General features: G+C 43.9%; 1 protein-coding gene across 4 annotated transcripts in view; it reads right to left on the bottom strand.

Annotated features, from left to right (window-relative positions):
- stat3 (signal transducer and activator of transcription 3 (acute-phase response factor)) overlaps positions 1–21,062 on the bottom strand; it is a 33,717-nt gene that overhangs the window by 9,977 nt on the left and 2,678 nt on the right. For 3 of the 4 annotated variants that reach the window (XM_048245605.1, XM_048245606.1, XM_048245603.1), the window contains exons 2-18: positions 16,609–16,748; positions 14,037–14,280; positions 13,506–13,598; positions 11,112–11,193; positions 10,839–10,939; positions 10,309–10,460; positions 7,637–7,795; positions 5,070–5,162; positions 4,925–4,984; positions 4,790–4,813; positions 4,295–4,388; positions 4,036–4,083; positions 3,843–3,926; positions 3,024–3,122; positions 2,644–2,779; positions 2,085–2,137; positions 1,797–1,891 (exon numbers count right to left, since the gene is read on the bottom strand). In XM_048245605.1, coding sequence (XP_048101562.1) covers positions 1,797–1,891; positions 2,085–2,137; positions 2,644–2,779; positions 3,024–3,122; positions 3,843–3,926; positions 4,036–4,083; positions 4,295–4,388; positions 4,790–4,813; positions 4,925–4,984; positions 5,070–5,162; positions 7,637–7,795; positions 10,309–10,460; positions 10,839–10,939; positions 11,112–11,193; positions 13,506–13,598; positions 14,037–14,280; positions 16,609–16,736 — 1,745 coding nt within the window. In that variant the 5' untranslated portion in view covers positions 16,737–16,748. The remainder of the gene's footprint in view (positions 1–1,796; positions 1,892–2,084; positions 2,138–2,643; positions 2,780–3,023; positions 3,123–3,842; positions 3,927–4,035; positions 4,084–4,294; positions 4,389–4,789; positions 4,814–4,924; positions 4,985–5,069; positions 5,163–7,636; positions 7,796–10,308; positions 10,461–10,838; positions 10,940–11,111; positions 11,194–13,505; positions 13,599–14,036; positions 14,281–16,608; positions 16,749–21,062) is intronic. The other variant, XM_048245604.1, reaches the window with a different exon arrangement.

Here is a 21,062-nt window from a genome sequence, read left to right as displayed (position 1 = left end):
TGTGTCTGTGTACAGGTATGTGGTGACCAAAGTGACTCATGTGTTACCACACATCTATTACTAGATGTACCGCATAGCGATACAAAATAGGGCCGCCGCTCAGTCCTGTACATTCTCTCCGCGAAAATAAATCACGCTTGTCAATGTCTCCATCTCCCTATTCCATCCCGTACTCTTGCAACTTTTGTGTGTGGATGAAATTCCACGAAACTTGGCATACTCCCAGAGATGTCAGGTTAATCATACACATGAATTTTGGTGCAGTTCAGAACATCTTAACTAAAGATAGGTGCAATTAAAGCAGTATAATATTTTTTATTTTTTAGCAGCATTTTATTTTTTTACCGGGGAGTGCAAATCACAAATGAGGGCTAGGTTGTGGGCTAGGTTGATGCGGGCCCTTGAGAGCAACATACCATACAAATTTAGTCATCCTCGGTGCCACAGTTCAGGTAGTTATTTAGGAAAAACTGCATTTGAGGTTTTGGCGCGGGGGGTGGGGGTGGATGTAGTGGCCCCCAGGGACCAAACGAAATATTTTTTTTCGTAAAAGTCTAGTGGGGCATACATCCCGAGTTTCCCAAGTTTCATGTGCCCCGGTGTTTCGGTGTCCCGGGAATCGTTAACCAAGCTACGCTAGCGGCAGTCATAAAGAATCACTGTGTAAATCAACAAATAAGTTTATACATGTATTTCTACATCTGTTAATGTGTATCTGGTAATTATCTGGTACATATAGTTACGTCTAGCCTGGGTGCCAGCCGAAGTTAACCCCGCCTACAACATTTGAGGTCGGGAAGTTCGGTCTGGCATTGCTCCGTTGTGGAGCAACTATGCTCGAACCAGAGCTGTTCGGACCAATCAAATCGGGCTTTACGATGAAGGACAGGTGAGCAACAGCGCCTCATCTATCACGTCATCTGAGCATGCTAAGGTTGATTTTGTTTGCAAAAAAAAAAAAAAAAAACGCTTTGGCTAGAAGGAGACAGATGTCTTCTAAGACCCCATATGGAAAATTCATATTATTTTAATTAAGTTTTTATCACTGAAAATGATTATTTCTGAAAACTTTGGCCAAAGTTGAGATGTGGGAAAACTCATGGTTTCACTTTCATCAAGGGAAAACAGCGCTGTTGCATTGTGACATGTTGCATTGTGACATGTTGTTCCCTCGTTCGTCTGTAATCTCTGATTGACCCCCTGTTCGAGGGATTTGAGACAGCCTTCCCCAGCCCCCAACATGTTTGTGGCATAACGGTGTTCAACTGAATTATTTTTAAAAACGGAGGGGAAATATCAGTTTTTCCTAAGCCTACCCTGATACGTATCTCTAAGATTTCGCTAACGAGTGTTGTAGGAGATATTGACGGCACAATAACTTTTACAAAAGACCAGAAAACAATGTTAAGGCATTTGTGTGTTCTTCCTACAGTACATCTCACAGTAAGCTATTCCGTTGCTCTGATCGGTTAGGTCTATCCAATTGAGTGCAGAGGCATTCCCCCCCTGTTTTGGTTGAAACACGCCCCATAATTACGTCCCATTGGAGACTCATATTCTGCCTAGAATTTGAGTATGACAATGTCAGTAAGTTACGCCTGCATGTCTACTGCGAGTTGTATTTGGGCATGCATTAGTTTATGGTAATGTGCCGATTCCTGTAGCTCTAACTGCATGTGCATTGTGCCTTTGCATTGAGTATTTGTGAATGTATTAATGTGTCTATGGTAATGACTGATTCATGTAGTTATAACCACTGTGTGCTGTTAATTGTATGCACAAGACATATTCCTCACCCCTCATTCCAGAGAGCCAGGATGTACTTCTTGACCAGGTCAATAATGTTGTCCAACCACACCCAGAAGGAAAAGCCTTTCCCTGCCATGTTCTCCTGCGCACCAATGAACAATAGGAAGAGAGACAGAGCACAATCATACAACAACACACAGCAACATCTAGAAGATTCTTCCAGTGCAGGACATGACCTTAGAATAATAGAATAGAACACAACACAACACAACACAACACAACGTATGTTTGAGGGCAACAGAAATAGAACAGGCAGGGTTGCCATGGAGACACACCTTGCAGAACTTGGCCCAGGTAATCTGACATCCGGAGTAATTCACACATGGACCTGTAGTGAAGGAGTGAGAAAGCAAGGAAAGAGAGAGAGAGAGAGAGAGAGAGAGAGAGAGAGAGAGAGAGAGAGAGAGAGAGAGAGAGAGAAAGAAAGAAAGAGAGAGAGAGAGAGAGAGATTGAGGGAGAGAGAAACTTGTATTAAAAGTCATTGTTTTGTAACATTTCAAGTATGTGAGATTTTCCTGTAATAACAGTTAAGCATGGTATAGGATCGGTCTCATCATGCCTCTAGCTTTCCTAATTTATGAACGGGGGGCAGGCTGCCCCTTAAACACAACCAGAGTATGTCAAATTGAAGAACTAATTCTCTAAAAGACTCAGGTCTATCTTTTGTTTGTCGCCAGTAATATAAAATATATTCAAAAAATGCACTCACAAACACGCACAGGCACACAGAAACACACACACACACACACACACACACATACACGAGCACGCACACACACACACACACGCTTGCGCAAGCCTTGCATGCCCACCACGCAGACACGCACACACACCTAGTAGCTTTTCTGCGAGGGTGGTGAGCTGCTCAATGGTCAGGCCTCTCTTGGTGGTGGAGGAGAACTGCCAGCTGAGGACCTCGGCCACCTGGTCCCACGTGCCCACGGGGGGTTTGGTGAAGAAGTTCACGTTCTGGACAGACGCGCAGAGGTAGACGCAGAGAGGGGTGGGGAGGTCAGGAGTGGGCAGGGCGGAGTTAGAGAGCGTGGGAGAGCTATGCATGTAGTATGTAATTTTGATATGAATGTTCACTGGAACAGGGACAGCACCCTGAAGTGTGCATGTGTGTTTGTTTACATGTCTTGTGATACATTTGTTTCCATGTCTTATGATATGTTTGTGTACAGCCAGTGGGGGGCGCTGTGGGCCTGCTCACCTTTGGATGGTTGGTCAGCATGTTATACCACAGGATGGAGGCCCAGGCATTTGGCATCTGGCAGATGTTGCTGATGACCACCACGGGCAAAGAATGAGTCTGTGGGAGGACACATAATTGGTGAGAAAGCTCTAATTACCATCCAAAATGTACCGCCAGCAAGGCCATAAAAAGCACCCCATGGGGTAGCACTTTCCTGCGCAGGAAACGTTCACGCAGACACACACACATTTCTATATCTGCTCTTAAGACTGAGATTATCAGAGTAGTCACAATTAGTGCCTTGTTGCCCGGTGATACTGAAGACAGGATGTGCTCAGTGGGTACCCATGGCAATAAGTTGCCATTATGACCTCATTGGCATTCTGCGGGACAAGCCAATCAGAGACCTCGCTCCGGCCTAATGGCTCATTAGTATGTTAGCGCACCTTAATGGCCAGAGCGTGCTGTCTGTGGAGAAGGCCCACTGAGGCCGACTCCATGTTCCTGACTTGCTCTCATTAGCGCTGAAGTGAGGCTCAGGCAGTGTGGTGCGGGGGGGCATGGGGACCACATGGAGGACATTAATTACGGTACATGAAGTACCTCTTAGGCAGACGGTTAGATAGAGTATCCTGGTCCCTGTGCACAGGGTGTTTATGAAAAGGCAGGCAACCCATTATGTGCTGGCTAGTGTGTGTGTGTGTGTGTGTGTGTGTGTGTGTGTGTGTGTGTGTGTGTGTGTGACAGCTCCAGAATATATGGAATATGTTTTTAGTGGTTGGTGGGAGGGAGTGTTTAGGTAGGGAATTGGTGTTCAGGTATTTAGTGATGTCTGACCTCCAAGTCGATCTTGAGTCCTTGGTGGTAGACTTCTGTCTCAAAAGTGATGAGATGAAGTTCCTCTGTGACTATCAGCGAGGCCTGGAAGTGAAATAAATGGAGGAGAAGTCAAATAATGTTGTCATACAGTATTTGGTAAAAGAGAGGAAAAAAAAAAACTTGTTGATTGTGGGATGTTCTTCACACTCACATCACTGTTGGTTCTCCCTCCGTTGCCACACCTCTGCTCCCGAAGAGTCTAAGAGAAAGAGAAATAGGAACCATTTTAAAACTACAACTCCCATGAGGCAATGCTGAACATCTCTGTGGAGAAAGGAGTGACGAAATTCTGAGTGAACATTCAGGGCTTATGAATGCTAGCTAATGAGTTTTGTAGTGCCCCCTCTAAGACTCCACTTGACCCATCTTGACTCCAATCCCACAATGCACTTGACCCATCTCTCACTCACCAAGTGTTTGAACTCTGCTGAGAGGCTGCCATTGTTGGACTCCTCCATGTTCATCACCTTGGTGTTGGTGCCGAGGATGTTGAATTTACGTGACCTGGACATAAAAAACGCACAGAAATAAGGCACCGCACTCCACACAATCTGCTTGTCCTCATTTAAGTGCATTGCTCCTGGACACATCTGTACACATATGGAGGACAGGTCATACTGTAGGACACAAGCGCACACACTTCTCCACGCAAGCCAGTGTGTAGCGCAGTGAAAGCTGTGTGGACCAAGGGCGCTGTGCGAGTCCAAGTAGAACACTTGCGCAATACATGCATAAAGAACGCAAGCAGGAAGAGAAGCAGGGGAGAGTATAACGTGTGGGTAGAGGATCTGATTGAGACATTTGAGACAGCAGCGCACGTGGTCACATAAAATTGGATTGCTCAACAGAGGATGTGGTTTTATTTTACTTAACACAGCACACAGCGTACACAATAATAGACTCACCCTCGAATAGCGTCTCCTGATTCCCTGCAAAAGAACAAAAAGCAGTTCTGTTATGTTGTTACCGGCTGCTCTCTACAGATTATGACAAAAACAATCCTTCGAAGAAACATGGCCAGATAATGAATCTGAACTTACTTGTCAATGCAGACTTTGATTTTCAGTTGGTAGTTAAGCTCAGGGAATTTCACCAGTAATCTGAAAAGCAAGATCCAAAATCAGAAACCGGTGTGTGTTTGTGTGTCTGTATGGACGTGCACCTGCACATGTATCCTTTTCTCACCTGACTTTGTTGGTGAACTGGACGCCTGTTTTGATGACCAATGGTCTGTCAGGATGCATGGGCATACAGGGCTGCCTCTCGACCACAAACGCACTGCAGGAAAACACATCAAGCACAAAACAAGCATTTAGTTTTGTGGATTTCAATTGGATCAGTGCAACCCTATACGTGTGTGTGTGTGTGTGTGTGTGTGTGTGTGTGTGTGGTGCGCAGGTTGATCTAAATTGAGCGGTTGCCTGCGGAGCACAGTCACCTGCGCTTACCAGTCCTAAAAAAATATTTTTAATGATATGCGGGTCATTTGCAGGCAGGTAATTTACAATTAGTGAAATATATATTTTTACAAAATACTTAATATATAACGAGAGGGCTAACATCAACATTTAATTATTAAATAATTGCTTTTCAAAGAGATCATTGGCTAAATTACTTCAATGGATGCAGCATGAACTTGCCACATAGGCTACCTAGGTCTGATAGAAGGATGAAGATGGAGACGGTACAGAAGCTGGAGACACGAGAATTTAAACTAACAAAGACACTCCTCTGGAAAAGCAAAGTAGCCTATGTGGAGTATCTTAGAGAGGTTCTTAAAGAAGATAACAGCAGTTGGTTATGTTCTATGCACTTCTTTTGAAGCCATTTAAAAGTATGACAGCCACAAAACAGGCACAACCAACATGGCTCATCACAAATGTGGCACTGGTAAACCCTCCCAGCCTAACTGAGTAACTTCAAGTGGAATTCCAAGACCTCAAGCGGAATTCCAAGACCTCAAGCAATAGATTGCTTTATATGCGGACTGACCAGTAGAGCAGCTTTTTTTTATGGTTTGGCACAAGACCAAATGAGCAGTAACTCAATAAAATAATGCTGATACTTTACCACCTTTTGTCAGCAGAGCGGCCATGAGTAGCCCATGTTAAACGTTTACCCTACAGCCAGTGTTAAACGCTTTGTGGTCGTGGGCATTTGATAAGGGATGTTATGGGTAAAGGGCGCCTACAGGAATAAATATTATGCTGCACAGACTACACACCGCCATCTTTGCCTTGGCTGCCTTTGTAATTTCTGTTATCAAAAGCCTTGAGTCTTGTCAGTGATTTAGCTAATAGCTGGTTGCCAACAACAGTGGCAAGTCCCTTAACTGCTGCTGTGTGTGTGCGTGCGCTCTCATTCTCATTCTTGCGCAAACATTCTCTCCTGCATGCTCAGCTGTGTGTAGTTCTGCTGCATAAAGTTTCACAAATGAATTAGTTTCTTTTACAGAAATGGCTTACTGTCATGCAGCTAATAATAGGCTGCAGTGAAGAGTCTGGAATTGTTCTTTTTTTTTTTAAGGGGTGGGGGGATGTCCTGTGAGGAAATGTGTTCTCCCGATTTTACCCATCCGGGTGTAGTGAGCACACATTCACACACACACACACACACACACACACTTGGAGCAGTACACACTGCTCCAAGCAGATACACACTACGAGAACACCTACACATCCGGAGCAGTGGGCAGCTATTAATCAGGCACCCAGGGAGCAGTTGGGGGTTAGGTGCCTTGCGCAAGGACATCTCCTCCATGGATGTGGATGTGGGAGAGCTGTTTTAATTACTCCCCCCACCCACGTTTTTCCTACCAGTCAGGGATTGAACCTGCCACCCATCACAAGTCCGATTCCCTTACCAGTAGGCCACAGATGCCCTATGGTGCATGGTGGTATGGTTGGCCAACTTGGAGTGACACACAGGGGAATTCTCTCTCACTCCTTGTAGCCTGATGGTAGGCTAGTGCGTACAGCCTTACACCTGCAGGCACCGCTGACGTGATTAGGGGGGCTTTCTGTTTTGTTTATGTAAAAGTTTTACATAGCTCAATAAGGATACACTGCATGTTAGGCTACATTAACCAAAAGCACACATCGTGGATGTGTGGATCGGGTATCATTTTGTCTTCATTAATATTCGCGGTTCGAGTTGTGGTCAGGTAGCCTAGAAATCTAGACGCACCCTAGCGGCGGCAAATTAATTTGCTCAGCCTGTACGTCTAGTATCAAACCATAGGGATTTCTATTGGCTGACGCCGTGGACTTCATCCAATCACAGCGCTCTATTTTGTTAGAGAGTCTTAAGGCGGGCTTAACAGGATAGCGACAGTCCTGCAACTGTGAACAACAAGAAAGGTGGCTATGGCGAACGAAGAGCGATTGTTTGAATCGGCGTTGGCGTCAACTTTGGAGGAGTTGGACTTGTGCTTTTCTTTGAAAGTTGAGCAACACAATGCACTTAAGTCATTACTTTTCGAAGAAGGATGTATTTGCCGACCGGATAATGGATATGGTCGTAGCGCTGGCCTATTGCATGCCTAGGCAGTTTGAAAGACAATTCTCTGCCCGCCCCTTGGATTAAGCGAGGTGAATGGTTCGATTCCAGACTATACATTTCAATGATATAGGATGGCCCGCCAGGCTAGCGGTCAGGTTGATAAAAATATCGGGCGAGGGCGGGCCACTTGTGTCCGGACCCGCACACCACTGGTGCGTGCAGACGCGTGTGTGCAGTGCGGTGTTGCTGACCTCTTCATGAGGTTCCTGAAGAGGTCAACGATCTTCTCCTCCAGTGCAGGCCGGTGCTGGATGATGGGGTCTCCTTTATAGGACACCTTCTGCTGCAACTCCTCCAGCTTACGGATCTGCTGCCTAATCTGCAGCTGAGACTCAGCCAGAGACGTGAACCTGGCCAGAGAGAAAGTGGGAGAGAAGAGACATTTAACGTTTAAAACCCTTTTACTACAGTAAATCACCACATGAATCAAGAACTGCCCTCCCCCAACTCCAACCACACTGAGCCATTTCCTCAGCCCAAATGGTATTGTAAACGGCCATGTTAATAATGCTCATTAAAGAGAGAGATGCGCAGAAGCAAGCAGAGTAAATGGAAAACAAAAGACGACCTGTTGTGAGAGGCCCTTAAATGGTTCACTCGGTCATGTTCAGTGTGTGGAGTGGTATTTACATACAAACTCTTCAAATATTATGTTATCAGTATATAGACGTGTGTGAGAGAAACAGAAAATAAGTGACTTCATTGGGGCACCAAGGAAACTTAACCCTCCTGTTGTGTTCGTTTCATGTTTACTAGTTTTGTGTTCCCAGTCAAAAATGACCGCTGCATTATAACTTGTTATAAATCCATAGTAACACATATGGTATTATCTAATGTTGTGATAGACCTTTGTATCAACTTTTGTTCTATTGTATATAGCCAGTTTTGAACTTCCATGGCCTGCAGGCCTCATTGAACCAGGCTCATGCAAGTCAAAAAGGGTTAGATTCTACTGGGGAAAGGTTCCAATGGGGGCTGGCATAGAAGCAAAGAGGGGGAGTGTGGGTGTGTTCGTGTGTGTGTTTTAATGTACAGATGCACACATACAGTCCATCTGACCAATAGGTATGTGTCTGGACTCAACTGTATACACTGACCATTTTTTCACCCATTCATTTCTAGTATTATAAAGTTAAATAAAACACTAAAATTGTTAAAAAATGGTCAAAATTTGTTTTGTGTGTTCAGATGGCCTGTGCTAACAAAATCATGGGGCCTCATGGTAGTCAGAATAGTTTAACAATATGTTTGAGAGAAAGGAATTGTCAATCGGTCACATTTGACCACGGACACAACAGGAGGGTTAATAGTATGTTGTGTGTGTGTGTGTGTGTGTGTGTGTGTGTGTGTGTGTGTGTGTGTGTGTGTGTGTGTGTGGGGCCAGGTAAAATAGTATACACTGTATACAGTACCCTCAAGAATTATTGGCACCTTGGGTAAAGTTGACTAAAAACAGGTATAAAAAATAATCTTTTGATGATTCATTGTACTCTCAAAATGAAAACAATGAGAAAAAAAATCCACCCTTGAAGGGAAGAAAATGTATTCTGACAAAAGGAAAATGTTAAAAAAGAAATAAATATTTTTAACAAAAACACGTTGCTCACAATTATTGGCACCCCTAGAAAAATCTTATGTACAAAACCAGATTCATTTTCCTATCTAATTTCAACTTATTCAAGTTAATCAGAGTGTCTGAACTTTCATAAGTAGTTCATGACTTTAGTTTTCACTAAGGTATGAAAATAAAGTGAGACAGAGGCTAAATCCTCTTTCAACATCAGAAAGAAGAGAATACACTAAATTTAAAGAAAAAGAAAGTGTGTTGACATTTGTAAGTCAGGGAATGTCTATACAAACTAGGTACTTTGTTGAAAATGCCAATATTTACAGTTAAAACAATGATTAAATGGTTCTAATCAACTGGAAATGTGACAAGCATGCTTAGACAAAGACCCAAGGTTATCTTGCCCCCACGCATAGTATGGAGGATGGTAAGATAGGCAAAAAAATCCATAAGAACCACTGTTGGAAAGTTACAGACAAAGGTGTCATCTTGGGTTCACCAAGTCCCCCAAAAAATCTTCAAAAGTGACCTCATTGCTAATAGATTAGATGCTAGGTAACAGCCTGTCCAGTCATTTAATTACCAATGTAAACAGCAGGAGTTACTAAATGGTACAGTGACTTTATCTGGCAGTGTGGTCTATTGTCAGATGAAATGAAAATTGCGCTCTTTGGCTAAAAACATGTTAAGTGTGTTTGGCATATACTGTATAGAAGAATGACTATACTGAAAAGAACCCCATGACTAATGAGAATTATGGTGGAGGCACTGAGCTATTGTGGGGCTGTTTTTATTCCCAAAGGCCTTGGGAACCTGGTGCATGGTATCCTGAACAACAAGAAAAGACCTGAACATTTTCAACGGAAATCTGTCAATCTCTGACAAGACACTAAAAGTTGGTCATGATTGGATCATTCATCAGGTCAATGAACCAAAACAATCGTCCAGTCTTAAATCTCTTGCTTTGTATTCTCCAACTCTATGGGGTGTCATTGGTGAATATTACAAGCTGTTTTATTGGCAAACGGAGGATTAAGAAGGTATAATAAGCAGGGGTGCCAATAATTGTGAGCAACGTGTTTTTGTTAAAAACATTTATTTCTTTATGAGATTTTCCTTTTTCTCAAAACAAATGTGCTTCCCTTCAAGGTTGGATTTTTCCTATTTGTTTTCATGGTGAGATTACACATCACCATAAATCACCAACAGATTATTTTTATACCAGATTTTAGTCAACTTTAGCATGAGGTGCCAATAATTCTGGAGGGTACTGTATGTGTGTCTGTGGCCAGGTACCATGTCTCCAGGCGATCCAGGCAGATGTTCGGCGGGCCTCCGATGCAGGCGATCTGCTGCCTCCTCTTCCAGTCGGCCAGCTCCTCATCCGTCAGGTTCTTCTGCACAAAGTCCATGGCTGACAGCAGCCCTGCCATCTCAGTCACGATTTGCTGTGGAAAGATGGGGTTCACACAGAGCAAAGTAGCGTGAGCAGATAAAAAAAAGAGTAGAGGAAGCCATGCATGCACATTCTCTCTCTCATAGACTGCCCATGTGCACACAAAGAGCCCCCCCTCACAGTCCACTTGACTAAGAGCATCTCCTACATTATTCATTACTGGAAAAACAACAAAGGGATAGCTTGTAGCTAGCTAGTTAGTGAGAGAGAGAGAGAGAGAGAGAGAGAGAGAGAGAGAGAGAGAGAGAGAGAGAGAGAGAGAGAGAGAGAGAGAGAGAGAGAGAGAGAGAGAGAGAGAGAGAGAGAGAGAGAGAGAGAGAGAGAGAGAGAGAGAGAGAGAGAGAGAAGGTGGAGTAGGGTGGTGGCCTACCCTCCTGAGCTGGTCCAGGGCACTAAGCATTTGCTCCAGCTGGGCCATCTTCTGTCTGGTGGCTGCTGCCTGGCTGTTCCCATTTAGGTCCTGGGACAGCTCTACACAGACACACACACAGACACACACACACACACACACACACACACACACACACGGAGTGGGAAAAAAAAACTGTGTGGTGAGTGGTTAAGCCTCCATTTTATGCGGTATGGGTGTTAACTGCTAATATCCTGATGAGTTCCATGGATAAGCACATAATGCTCAGCTTACCACCAGCACTCTTTAATGTCTTGTAGTTGAAATCGAAATCATCCTGCAAATTTTCCAGCATCTTCATCTTTTGTTCCATGTCCTTGAAAGAGAGAAGGAAAATGAACACCAACAACACCTTCTGCATTACAACCCACACCCTCAAATCACAAGCAGCAACCACACCTGTCTGGGCTTATATATAAAACACAATGCTTAGACAAGAGAACCACTGTTGCTCAAATTAGTGTCAACTGTCAATAAGCAAGACAACTTAATGTTAGAAAAGTGGAGCTGAAAGCTTGCATAGCCATTACAGATGTTCCCTATATCTGTACCAAGATCAACACTAGATCGCTTGCATTCCAGATTTATTTGGCAGGATAAGAGACCCGAAATAAGACTCCAAGACTCTACAGCTCTCTAAATCTGATGGAGGGTTTGCTTGAGCCTCAAAATATATTTTTGGGCTGCACAAGTAAAGCCCCATGGTTGCTTAGCTTACGAACGCTACTTTTAACTAGGTGGTTAGATATGCATAAACGTGAATATAAAGCACAGATACTATTCTCAAATATATCTTTGAGATCATGTAAGGCAAACATAAGGACAGAAATACAGAGAAAGCACAAACTACTTATCTACTTATCAACTTTAACCACAATCAACAATTTTACACCACTACAATTGGAGGCTTAAAGATGCTCCAAGCGATGCTGGGTAACGTCACTTCTAAGTATAAGTATAGTAAGTATATATACTCTTTTGATCCCGTGAGGGAAATTTGGTCTCTGCATTTATCCCAATCCGTGAATTAGTGAAACACACTCAGCAGCACACAGTGAACACACAGTGAGAGAGCTAGCTCGCTACTTCCTCCCCCTCCCTCCTGTGCTGCTCCCGTGCAATTGAAACTCTCCTAAATGCACATCTCGTCTGTGACTTGCTGGAACAGTTTGCTATGTTTTTATGGGCTAGGTTTGCCCAGGTTGTTTTTGTTGCCGTTTTTGGAGCCTGGGCTGTCCACGGAGATTGTGTTTTTTTACAGTGTATTCAGGACACAGACAGCTAGCGGTTGGTTAGGTGATGTTTGCAGTAAGTGACATAAAATGTTTTACCTAAAAAATGCGTGGCATCGCTCTAAAGCACCTTTAAAACATTGGGCTAGATATAGTCTTACTCATATTCACCAGCTAGTTCTATTAAGTAAAAATAAACCCAGTTTTTGGACTTCCAAATACGGACTTCTTCAGGTTTCTACAAATTAGACAGCTCTTTAGTAAGCATGAGGAAACAAATACAATTCTCTCTTCATCTGCAATGGAACAGTATTTTGGGGGCTTCAACTTGATAATTCAGGTGGTGTTGGTGCTGCTCAGCCCAGTGAAAAAAGTGAGGAAAATAAGTAGGAGTTGTTTGCACGTTTAAAGGTGTGTTCTGTGTACAAAGGGCGAATTGAGGGAAGGTCACAACCAATTACATTGGCAGCTTTGGTGAAAATCTGCTCCAATTTATTCTTTGCTTGTTCCCATACCGGACAGTCAGAGGTTGGCTTTATAGAGGTGTACCAGCAGGACTTTGTTGACATGGAACTTGGAAGGAAGTACAGTGTTTGTTGGGCCTTTTTCATGATGTGGCTGGTATTAATGTCCCTTTTCAGATCACTGCTGAAGTATGGACCAAATAATTTGATGGGGTCTGTCAGGTAAATGGATTGGTCAGAGATATGGATTGGAGCTTTAATATCTCCACAGGAAAAACTATTTCTAGTCTTTGGAATTGTGAGGAAACCGATTCAAAAGTTGCCCGTACATTTTGTTCTTGTGAGAAGCTGAAGAAACATTAGGATGATATCTACTTAGCCGTGAATGATATTTGACTTGATTTGATTATTTTATATTGGGAGTTGTCCCCAAGGGTTTTGAGCGCACAGAGGAGTGTCAGCCACTAAAGGAATGGCAACATGAGGCTGCGCAGGGAGACACTCTTGAAGAGGTGGAGCCCTGTTTTTTTGTATTGTTTTGAAATAAGAGCAAGCAAGTGTGTGGTGTGTGTTTGTGTATGTGTATGTATGTGTTTTGTTTTTTACTTCTCCTTTTACTGTAACTGGTTTCAATTGTGTCCAATAAAGTGGCAATTTCATTTCAAAATAGAACAAAACACAGAACAATAAATAACGGTAAAAAAACAGAGATAAAATGTATGCTGGAGTTTCCAGTGAACCTCTTCCCATCACTCTAGGATAAAGTGGCAATACGGTAACAACGCAGCAAGACAGGGAAGTGACCAACACAGGCATCACACTCACGAACGCTGTAATTGCTTTTATCTTGGATGACCATCTGAAAAGACTGCCAGGACACGCTACAAACATCTGTCTTTTGCTTTTGCAATCTGGTTACCATGGCAACTCACCTGCACTCTCTTCCTGATGTCCTGCAGGTTGTGCTCCAGGATCTGCTGCTTCTCGGTCACCACGGTACCAGAGGGGTGGGCTGCTTGGCCATCCTGTGGACAGACAGAGTTGGGCAGGGGGAGCGGGTCAGGTCAGGTCAGCTTGATCTGTACAGCCAGAGCCTCAGACTAACACCAAAGCTTCCCACAACAATAGGCAACCAATCGTGCAATACTGCAACGTTTAGATATGTGATGAGTCTCTGCTCATGATGCACTTTGTACTTCTTATTGATGAAGTCTATCTGCATGTTTAAATATGCAAGCCTGTGTATGTGTGAGAACTTATACTTATACTTAACAGAGTGTGAGAACCCAAATACAACGATCACCATCATCTATGGTTGTGGGCCAGTGAAGTATGTGCATGTGCGTGTGCATGTGCATGTGCATGTGCGTGTGCATGTGCATGTGCGTGTGCATGTGCATGTGCATGTGCATGTGCGTGCGTGCGTGCGTGCGTGCGTGCGTGCGTGCGTGCGTGCGTCTGACCTGCTGTGCGGTGGTAGCGGTTTGAAGCAGCCTCTGCTCCTCCCAGAGGCAGCGCGCCACGATGCGGGCGATCTCCATGGGCTTCTCCAGGTACTTGCTCTGCAGGTGCTGCTTGATGCGCCTCAGGTTGTGTTGGTAGAGCACGTTGTTCTCCTGCAGGAAGCGGCTGTACTGCTGGTCGATCTCTCCCAGGAGGTTGTGGAAGACGAGCGTGGCATGGGACTCCTTGTTGGCCGCGTACGCCCTTTGGGAAGACGAAAGGGAGGACAGGTAAAGGGAAAAGTAAAGGCCAGGTATTTGGTGGATGCTGTTATCCAACGTGAATGACAGAAATGTGTGATGGTCAGGAATCAAACTTGAGTCCAGTGCGTTCTAAGCTGTTACAGTTATCAGCTACATCATGCTCCATACTGTACATACAACAATGTTGAGGGAAGCAGAAGTGGTGGGTTACTGGGGGTGGGGGCCTTGGTTAACAGCCATCTGAAGAGCTCACATCAGCGCTGGGGCTTGTTACCAAGTGCTATAGTAAACAAGTCAAGGCTCAAGTCAGGGTGCTTATTAAAGTGTAACTCAACAACTTGTAAAAACAACCTAGGGTCTATTTACGGTAGTTTAACAACTTCAGACTTTTGATTGAGAGCAAAATTACGTTAATTGGTGGCGATCTTGCAGCGCTGCGCAGATGTGGCTGAATCCTTCACACTTTCATACAAACATCTGTGCAGCACTGATTTGAATAAACGGTCTTGCTCAAAACGCCACCAATTAATGTAATTTTGCTCTCAATCAAAAGTTTGAAGTTGTAAGGTTCTCTAAATAGACCCTAGGTTGTTTTTACTCCGGAGTTATACTTTCAGTTCTGAGGGCTCCTCCAACACGTGGCCTTTACCGAGTCCCGTACCTTCATACTAAGTTAAAGTGTAGGTTCAGTGTAAATTGACCCATAGTCCTGTTGTTCAAGCTCATCACATGCACCCCATAGGAACAAAAATGAGACAATTTGGGACAACATAGGCCAAGTTATGGACAGGCAGCTTAAAGCAGACCCATGGGGGCAGTGGGGAGTTACTTTCAGTTTCAGTTTTGATGCCCCCATGGGTCTGCTTTAAGCTGCCTGTCCATAACTTGGCCTACATTGTCCCAAATGGCCTCATTCTTTTTCCGATGGGGTGCATGTGGTGAGCTTATACAACAGGGCTATGGGTCAATTTACACTGAACCTACACTTTAAGTTAAGTGTACACCTGTAATGCATAAGGGTGGGTACATAGCTAGCTAGCACTGCTCCACTACTGTAGTGTATCGTATGCTGTACTATCTCTGGTCAGAGCCAAATAATGTTTAGGCTCATCATCTCCCTTGTTAGTTAATTTAGTCTTGTAAATGTTGATTATGTGCTAACAACTGCCCACTGTATATTTTTGGATTGGTTTTGAAGTTCGTTGGTTGCTATTCCAAGACTGAATGAAACTATATCAATCTAAATTAAACAAAGCAGTAAAAGTTCTCACCACATTGATTGCAGTACATGCCTAGGAGGATCCAGAAAAATGTGTTGCATAGCTGCAAATTACTACAAATATTCAGTTTTGGACAAAGAAAGAGCCTCAAATCTTAGAAGATTAGGTCCATGGCAAAGTTCAGAGAGAGGGCCACCATCATATTCAGGGGAAATCCCATTTAGTTAAACATACCAAACCACCCACTACAATACACTTCTGTTCAAACCCGTGCAGGTAAATCTCCCGCAGAAATTCTACGGTGAGCTTTATCTGTCTGTGTGTGTGTGTGTGTGATAGAGAAAGAGTCTCTCTGTGTGAGCGTGTGTATGTGTGTGTGAGTAAGAGAGAGAGAGAGAGAGAGAGACAGAGAGACAGAGAGAGGGAACGAGAAAGACAGTCAGTCAAAGGAAACTGAGGTTGTGTGTGTGAAGCCCAGGAGGGCTTATGGTTTATTAAGAGGCATTTCTTCAGAACTGTGACTGAATTTCAGTGAAACAGGGGCTGAGCACTGCGGTTTCCACAGCTCCTCTTCCTGCAGAGGGTATTAAAGAACATCAGGGGCCATCAGCTGCTTAACTCTCACAACAGACCATCTCATCTCGCATGGTCAGCGCAAAGAATTGTAAATACACATGGGTCCAGCATAAAAGCTTTAGAGACCAAAGAGGACCGTCTTGGCCAAGCTAATTTTCATTAACACCTCATGTAAACAACCCACATGCCAGTCAAACTTGTTCTGTACATGATCAAATCAGCTTGGAAGTATTAGTTGCAGATTACATGTAACATGTTATTATTGACTGCTGTCCACATCATCTGATCCGATCTATTTATGCAGCTTTGTCATTTTGCCAAATGGTAGATTATGCGAAACTGCACAGTGCACACTACAGAAATGTTCAATTCATTAACCAGACAGTGAAGAAATATTCTCAAACATTCTAAAACACTCAGCTGCAGTAGCGCTGGAAAGGTAAAAGCTTCACGTCTGCTATAAGCTTCACGTCTGCTATAAGTATGCGTGCAGTGCAGATGGCACTGGCCTGCCCAGCTGAGCGGGTACCCACCAGTCCTGGCTCTCGATCCAGGGGGCGAGGAACTGGCGCAGCTCCATGGGGAAGCTGTCACTGTACAGGTGGTAGAGCTGCTCCAGGTAGCGCGTCTCCAGCTGCTGCAACTGATTCCACTGGGCCATGGTGACCTACTCCTGACCCGGACCAGAGAGGGATGGAGGGATGGTGAGAGAGAGAGAGAGAGAGAGAGAGAAAGAAAGAAAGAGAACCAAAAGAGACAAGCACCAAAATGAGAGAGAACAAGAGAGGGTGGAGGAGTAAGGGAAGAGGGAGACAGAGAGCAACAGTGAACACAAATGACATGACGATGCCACAGCTTTGAACATAGATCACTTATATTGCCCCTGCCGGCGAGAGATAAGCATCAGTTGTGTCTTAGTGCTGGTCTTTTCCGGGAAACAGTGAATCAGACACACAACGCCCCTTCTGGTGGTTGACCAAGTGTCGTCCCAGCCTAGACTCCACTGACAGCTGTGTTCGTCTGCGTGCCGTGTCTGTCTGTCTGTCTGTCTGTCTGTGTCCTGCTGCCTCTCACTTCCTGCACGCCCCAGTGGTGACGCTGGAGCATAGCCCCCCTGTGTGGGGCTCCCCCTCCCCCAACACTAGCCACAGTAAACCCCCACACGCTGCTCATTTACACGCACCCGCTCACACAGAAACACACCAAAACAAACAAACACAGTGGGGTATTCATACACTGGTTGGATGTGCTTAATGGACGGATGCATGAATCCACTTCTGTACACGCCTAGTCATAAAATAGTGCTGTCTGACTAGCGGGTTTATAATTGCCCAATCAGTGAGGTAGTCAGTCAGCAGTATCGTCACAAATTATACAGACTTTGGACATGAAGGTCTCACACCCCCTCACCGACATATGAAACCAGATCTGGAGGTGGTTAGAGTTTTTCTTCTTCTCACAAGGCTTAATATTATGAACACAGTCTGGCTAATGTGAGGTAGCTTAATTCTGTGCTCAGCAGTGGGAGCCAACTGGAATTCTGACGTCACTGAGAACAATGCATAAGACCTTGTCTTCAGTCCTTACATCTGAACACATCTGCACAATGTCCATTTTTACTATGGGTGTTCTCAGGCAAAACCCTTATAAACACAGTCTGTGGGCAAAACATGTAAATATTGTGACTAATATTACAACTAACAGCACCCATTATTTAAAGGAACGCCAATGTTTGGGGAAATGAACTTATTGGCCATCTACAGGTACCCAGTCAGGTGAGAGGATACATACCTTTCTGTTCTCTGTGTGTGCACAAACACAGTCTAACACTATTAGCCCGACTTCATATAATTAACTGGATGTGGGTTATACAAGTTAGCTATAGCTAACCTATAGCTAAAAGGGAGATATAGGCCAACTGGTGCAACCCACTTCCAGTGAATTATGCTAAGCTAGGCTAACAGTGTCAGACTAGGTTATTACATGCATAGAGAAGAGAAGGGTATGTATCCACTTACCTAACTATGGGGTAAACGGTAGCTTTTTTCACCAAATGTTAGTGTGTTCCTTTAATTGTTGATTTCTATGAATAGTTAGACATTAAACGCTGACTTAAACACATTAAACACACATTTTTTCTCTGCAACAGTGAGAGTTTCACTTGGACTTCCTCTTCCTCCAGATGAAAGCACAAGAGTCGTTATATAACCACAGACATCTTAAACCTCATTTCAGGACGAAACCAAACACCCCCCATCCCCCACCTGACACCGCACCCCAATCAAGCTTCTGCAATATGAAAGCACAGCACTGATAATGAAAGGAGGCTTCTCCATGAACATTTATCCCCTGAGGACATTATAATAACAAGGGCCAACTTGCATCTGGCCACCCCACTCAGTTTACACAGGAACACAATGTTCCAGTATGAGCAACCTGGACAGGATGCCATATCCAGTAAGCCTCCAGTTGATACCCACTTAAAGCCAAGACCTGCCAAATGGATGCTGGGTTGACAGCACAACGGCTCATTTATTTATGGTAGGGATCGACCAATATGTTTTTTTCAGGGCCAATACCGATATCAATTATTACCAAAACAGGAGGCCGATAACCGATATGTAAAACCGATATTTCAGTTGTCAAAAAGGGGGGTAGATAGTAGCCTAGGCTATGGCGATATGCTGAAAATTTTCATTCAAAAGCATTTAATTATGCTAACTTTTCTTTCTTCTTTTGATACACAATTGTCTATCAACTTGCATCACAAGTGTAAATCCTGTGTATCATGTTAATCCAAGAGCTGACTGATAGCAATTATTTCCATAGGCATACACAATGGGCTATGTGCTTGTAAGGGACCTGTCACAAAGAGGATGCTATGCCATCGAGTATGTGAGTGCACGAGAGAGGGATAGGGAGAGGAAGAGGTGCATGCGTGATGGCCGATGCGTGATGGTCGATCCCTAATTTATGGCCTTGGCTCTGTGATTTTATTTGGCAAATCTTCCTGTAGATATTTCTCACGGTGTCGACTGTTCCACAGTAGGGCCTGGTTGAGTCTTCTTCACAGTGCCAACCACAACCACAATGCATTCTGGGGCAGCAGACACTGAGGTGAGAAGGTGTTTTAGTTGGTGTGATTGTGGAAAAGTGAGTTTGCAAGTCTGCACCATGGTTTACTTGTTCAAAGTTAAACAGGACTTCCATCAACAAACACACACATAGGTTACAAGATATGACCCAGTTTTCCTGGGCCACTTTTCAACTCATTGTCTGCCTGCCAAACCGGTCATCAAACAGAAACACTTCTAGTGGAATCTATTCTCCAGAGGAGAAAGAAGCAGGCTTGCCTTCTCCCCTAGAAGAGGCATCCCATGAGTGAGCTGAAACCTGCCGAGTCACTCTCACAGCTGATCAATCCCGTAAATCGCACTCAGCGACGTAGACTTCCTCTTCCTGCTCTTCTAGCAGGTTGAGGTTTAACAATTTCACCCGTCAATAAACCTGCAACCTGATGTCATGGGGGACTCTACCCAAATCAGGGAATCCATATACTGTACATCAGTGTCATCTGAGACAATGGAGGTCCAGGGATGAAGGGTCAGCCACTGGGCTTGTCCAGAGCTACTGACTGAGTCTGCCAACAAAAACACTTAGCTCTTGGCTTTCCTCCCCCTTAAAAGGAAGTGTCAGGCAGTGTGCTATGACATGCATTTGTACCACGTAAATTAGTTCAATCTCTGACACCCATTGGCCAAATAAAATATTAGGCAAGATAATGTCCATAATCTTTGGTTATCATTACAATTGTCGAGAGTGAATTTAGCACACATGCTTTTCATCTCAAGTTCATCGCCTTTTATGACAATAATCTCAGTGCTACATGTAGGCCCCAAATGAACAGTCACAGACAGCCTGTTCTCTGGGGATGCAAGCGCTCACCACATAGGCTAGAACAGGATTCAACCGGAGACTGCCTCCCTATGTGGAGGCACCAATTAACACCATGGCACGACTCCCAGCAGCCACATTTGGCTGGTTGACCAATCAATGCAGGGAAACGGCTTGCTATGAAACAGTGAAAGGCTAGGCCTTATTGTGCCAAGCACTGTGGGCCCTGCCATATGATTTTGTATGGTCAAGGGAGAAGTAGTCGTTATGTTCTTGTGTTTGGAGATTGTATGAAATGTTGTGCTAATAAGGATTATGAAGAGTTACTGTACAAGGCAAAAGCTTTGAGTCTTCATGGAACTATTGTTCCCTACATATTCTTGGTCAACAGTTCTTAGGGAGTAATTTCATGTCAAATCAGATATGGGTCACAAATGGTTCCTAAACCAAGACCTGTAAAATATGTATTTTCAAATCAAAATGTTTGGGCATTCACACATTCATTCTGTGCATTTTGAAAAGTATTTTTCATAGCCAGCCCAAACTGTAGGACGGAAGACAAACATGTTCTCAGTATGACTGAACCATTAAAATTTGTATGGCATGATAATTGATAGATTTGGACATTGAGGGAATTATAAACTTATTTTATCCCATTTGTGATGGGATCTGGGAAAACCCATCACATTGTAAAATTTCACCAAATTATGATTCTGATATCATCCTAGCAACATCCAGGATTTTGTGACGATGGTATCCTGTTGCTAGGATGGTATCAGAATCACAGAGGGTTGAAACGGAGCAGAAATCAAGGATTTGTGATTTCACCATGTGATGGGTTTTCGGATTTGTGGATCTGCATTGAATCTTGGGCCAAACCACAAAGTCCACCCATGTGTTGTAACACTTGTATAATGAATTATATCTATGACATTGTCTTGTCTCGTCTATCTTTTATGTCACAGGAGCAATGACAACATCAGTAAAGAGTATAAATATATGACAAAACATGTGTTGCTTATGATTTCTACCTGAGAATGCCTTCCTGTGGAAAATGTATGCCATCCTATATTCTTTTCCCTTCTCTATTGAA

This window comes from Alosa alosa, chromosome 6 (assembly GCF_017589495.1).
Source record: "Alosa alosa isolate M-15738 ecotype Scorff River chromosome 6, AALO_Geno_1.1, whole genome shotgun sequence".
In the NCBI taxonomy this organism is placed as follows: domain Eukaryota; kingdom Metazoa; phylum Chordata; class Actinopteri; order Clupeiformes; family Clupeidae; genus Alosa; species Alosa alosa.
The sequence above is the reverse complement of the archived record's forward strand: the minus strand, read 5'-3'. Positions and strand labels throughout refer to the sequence as shown.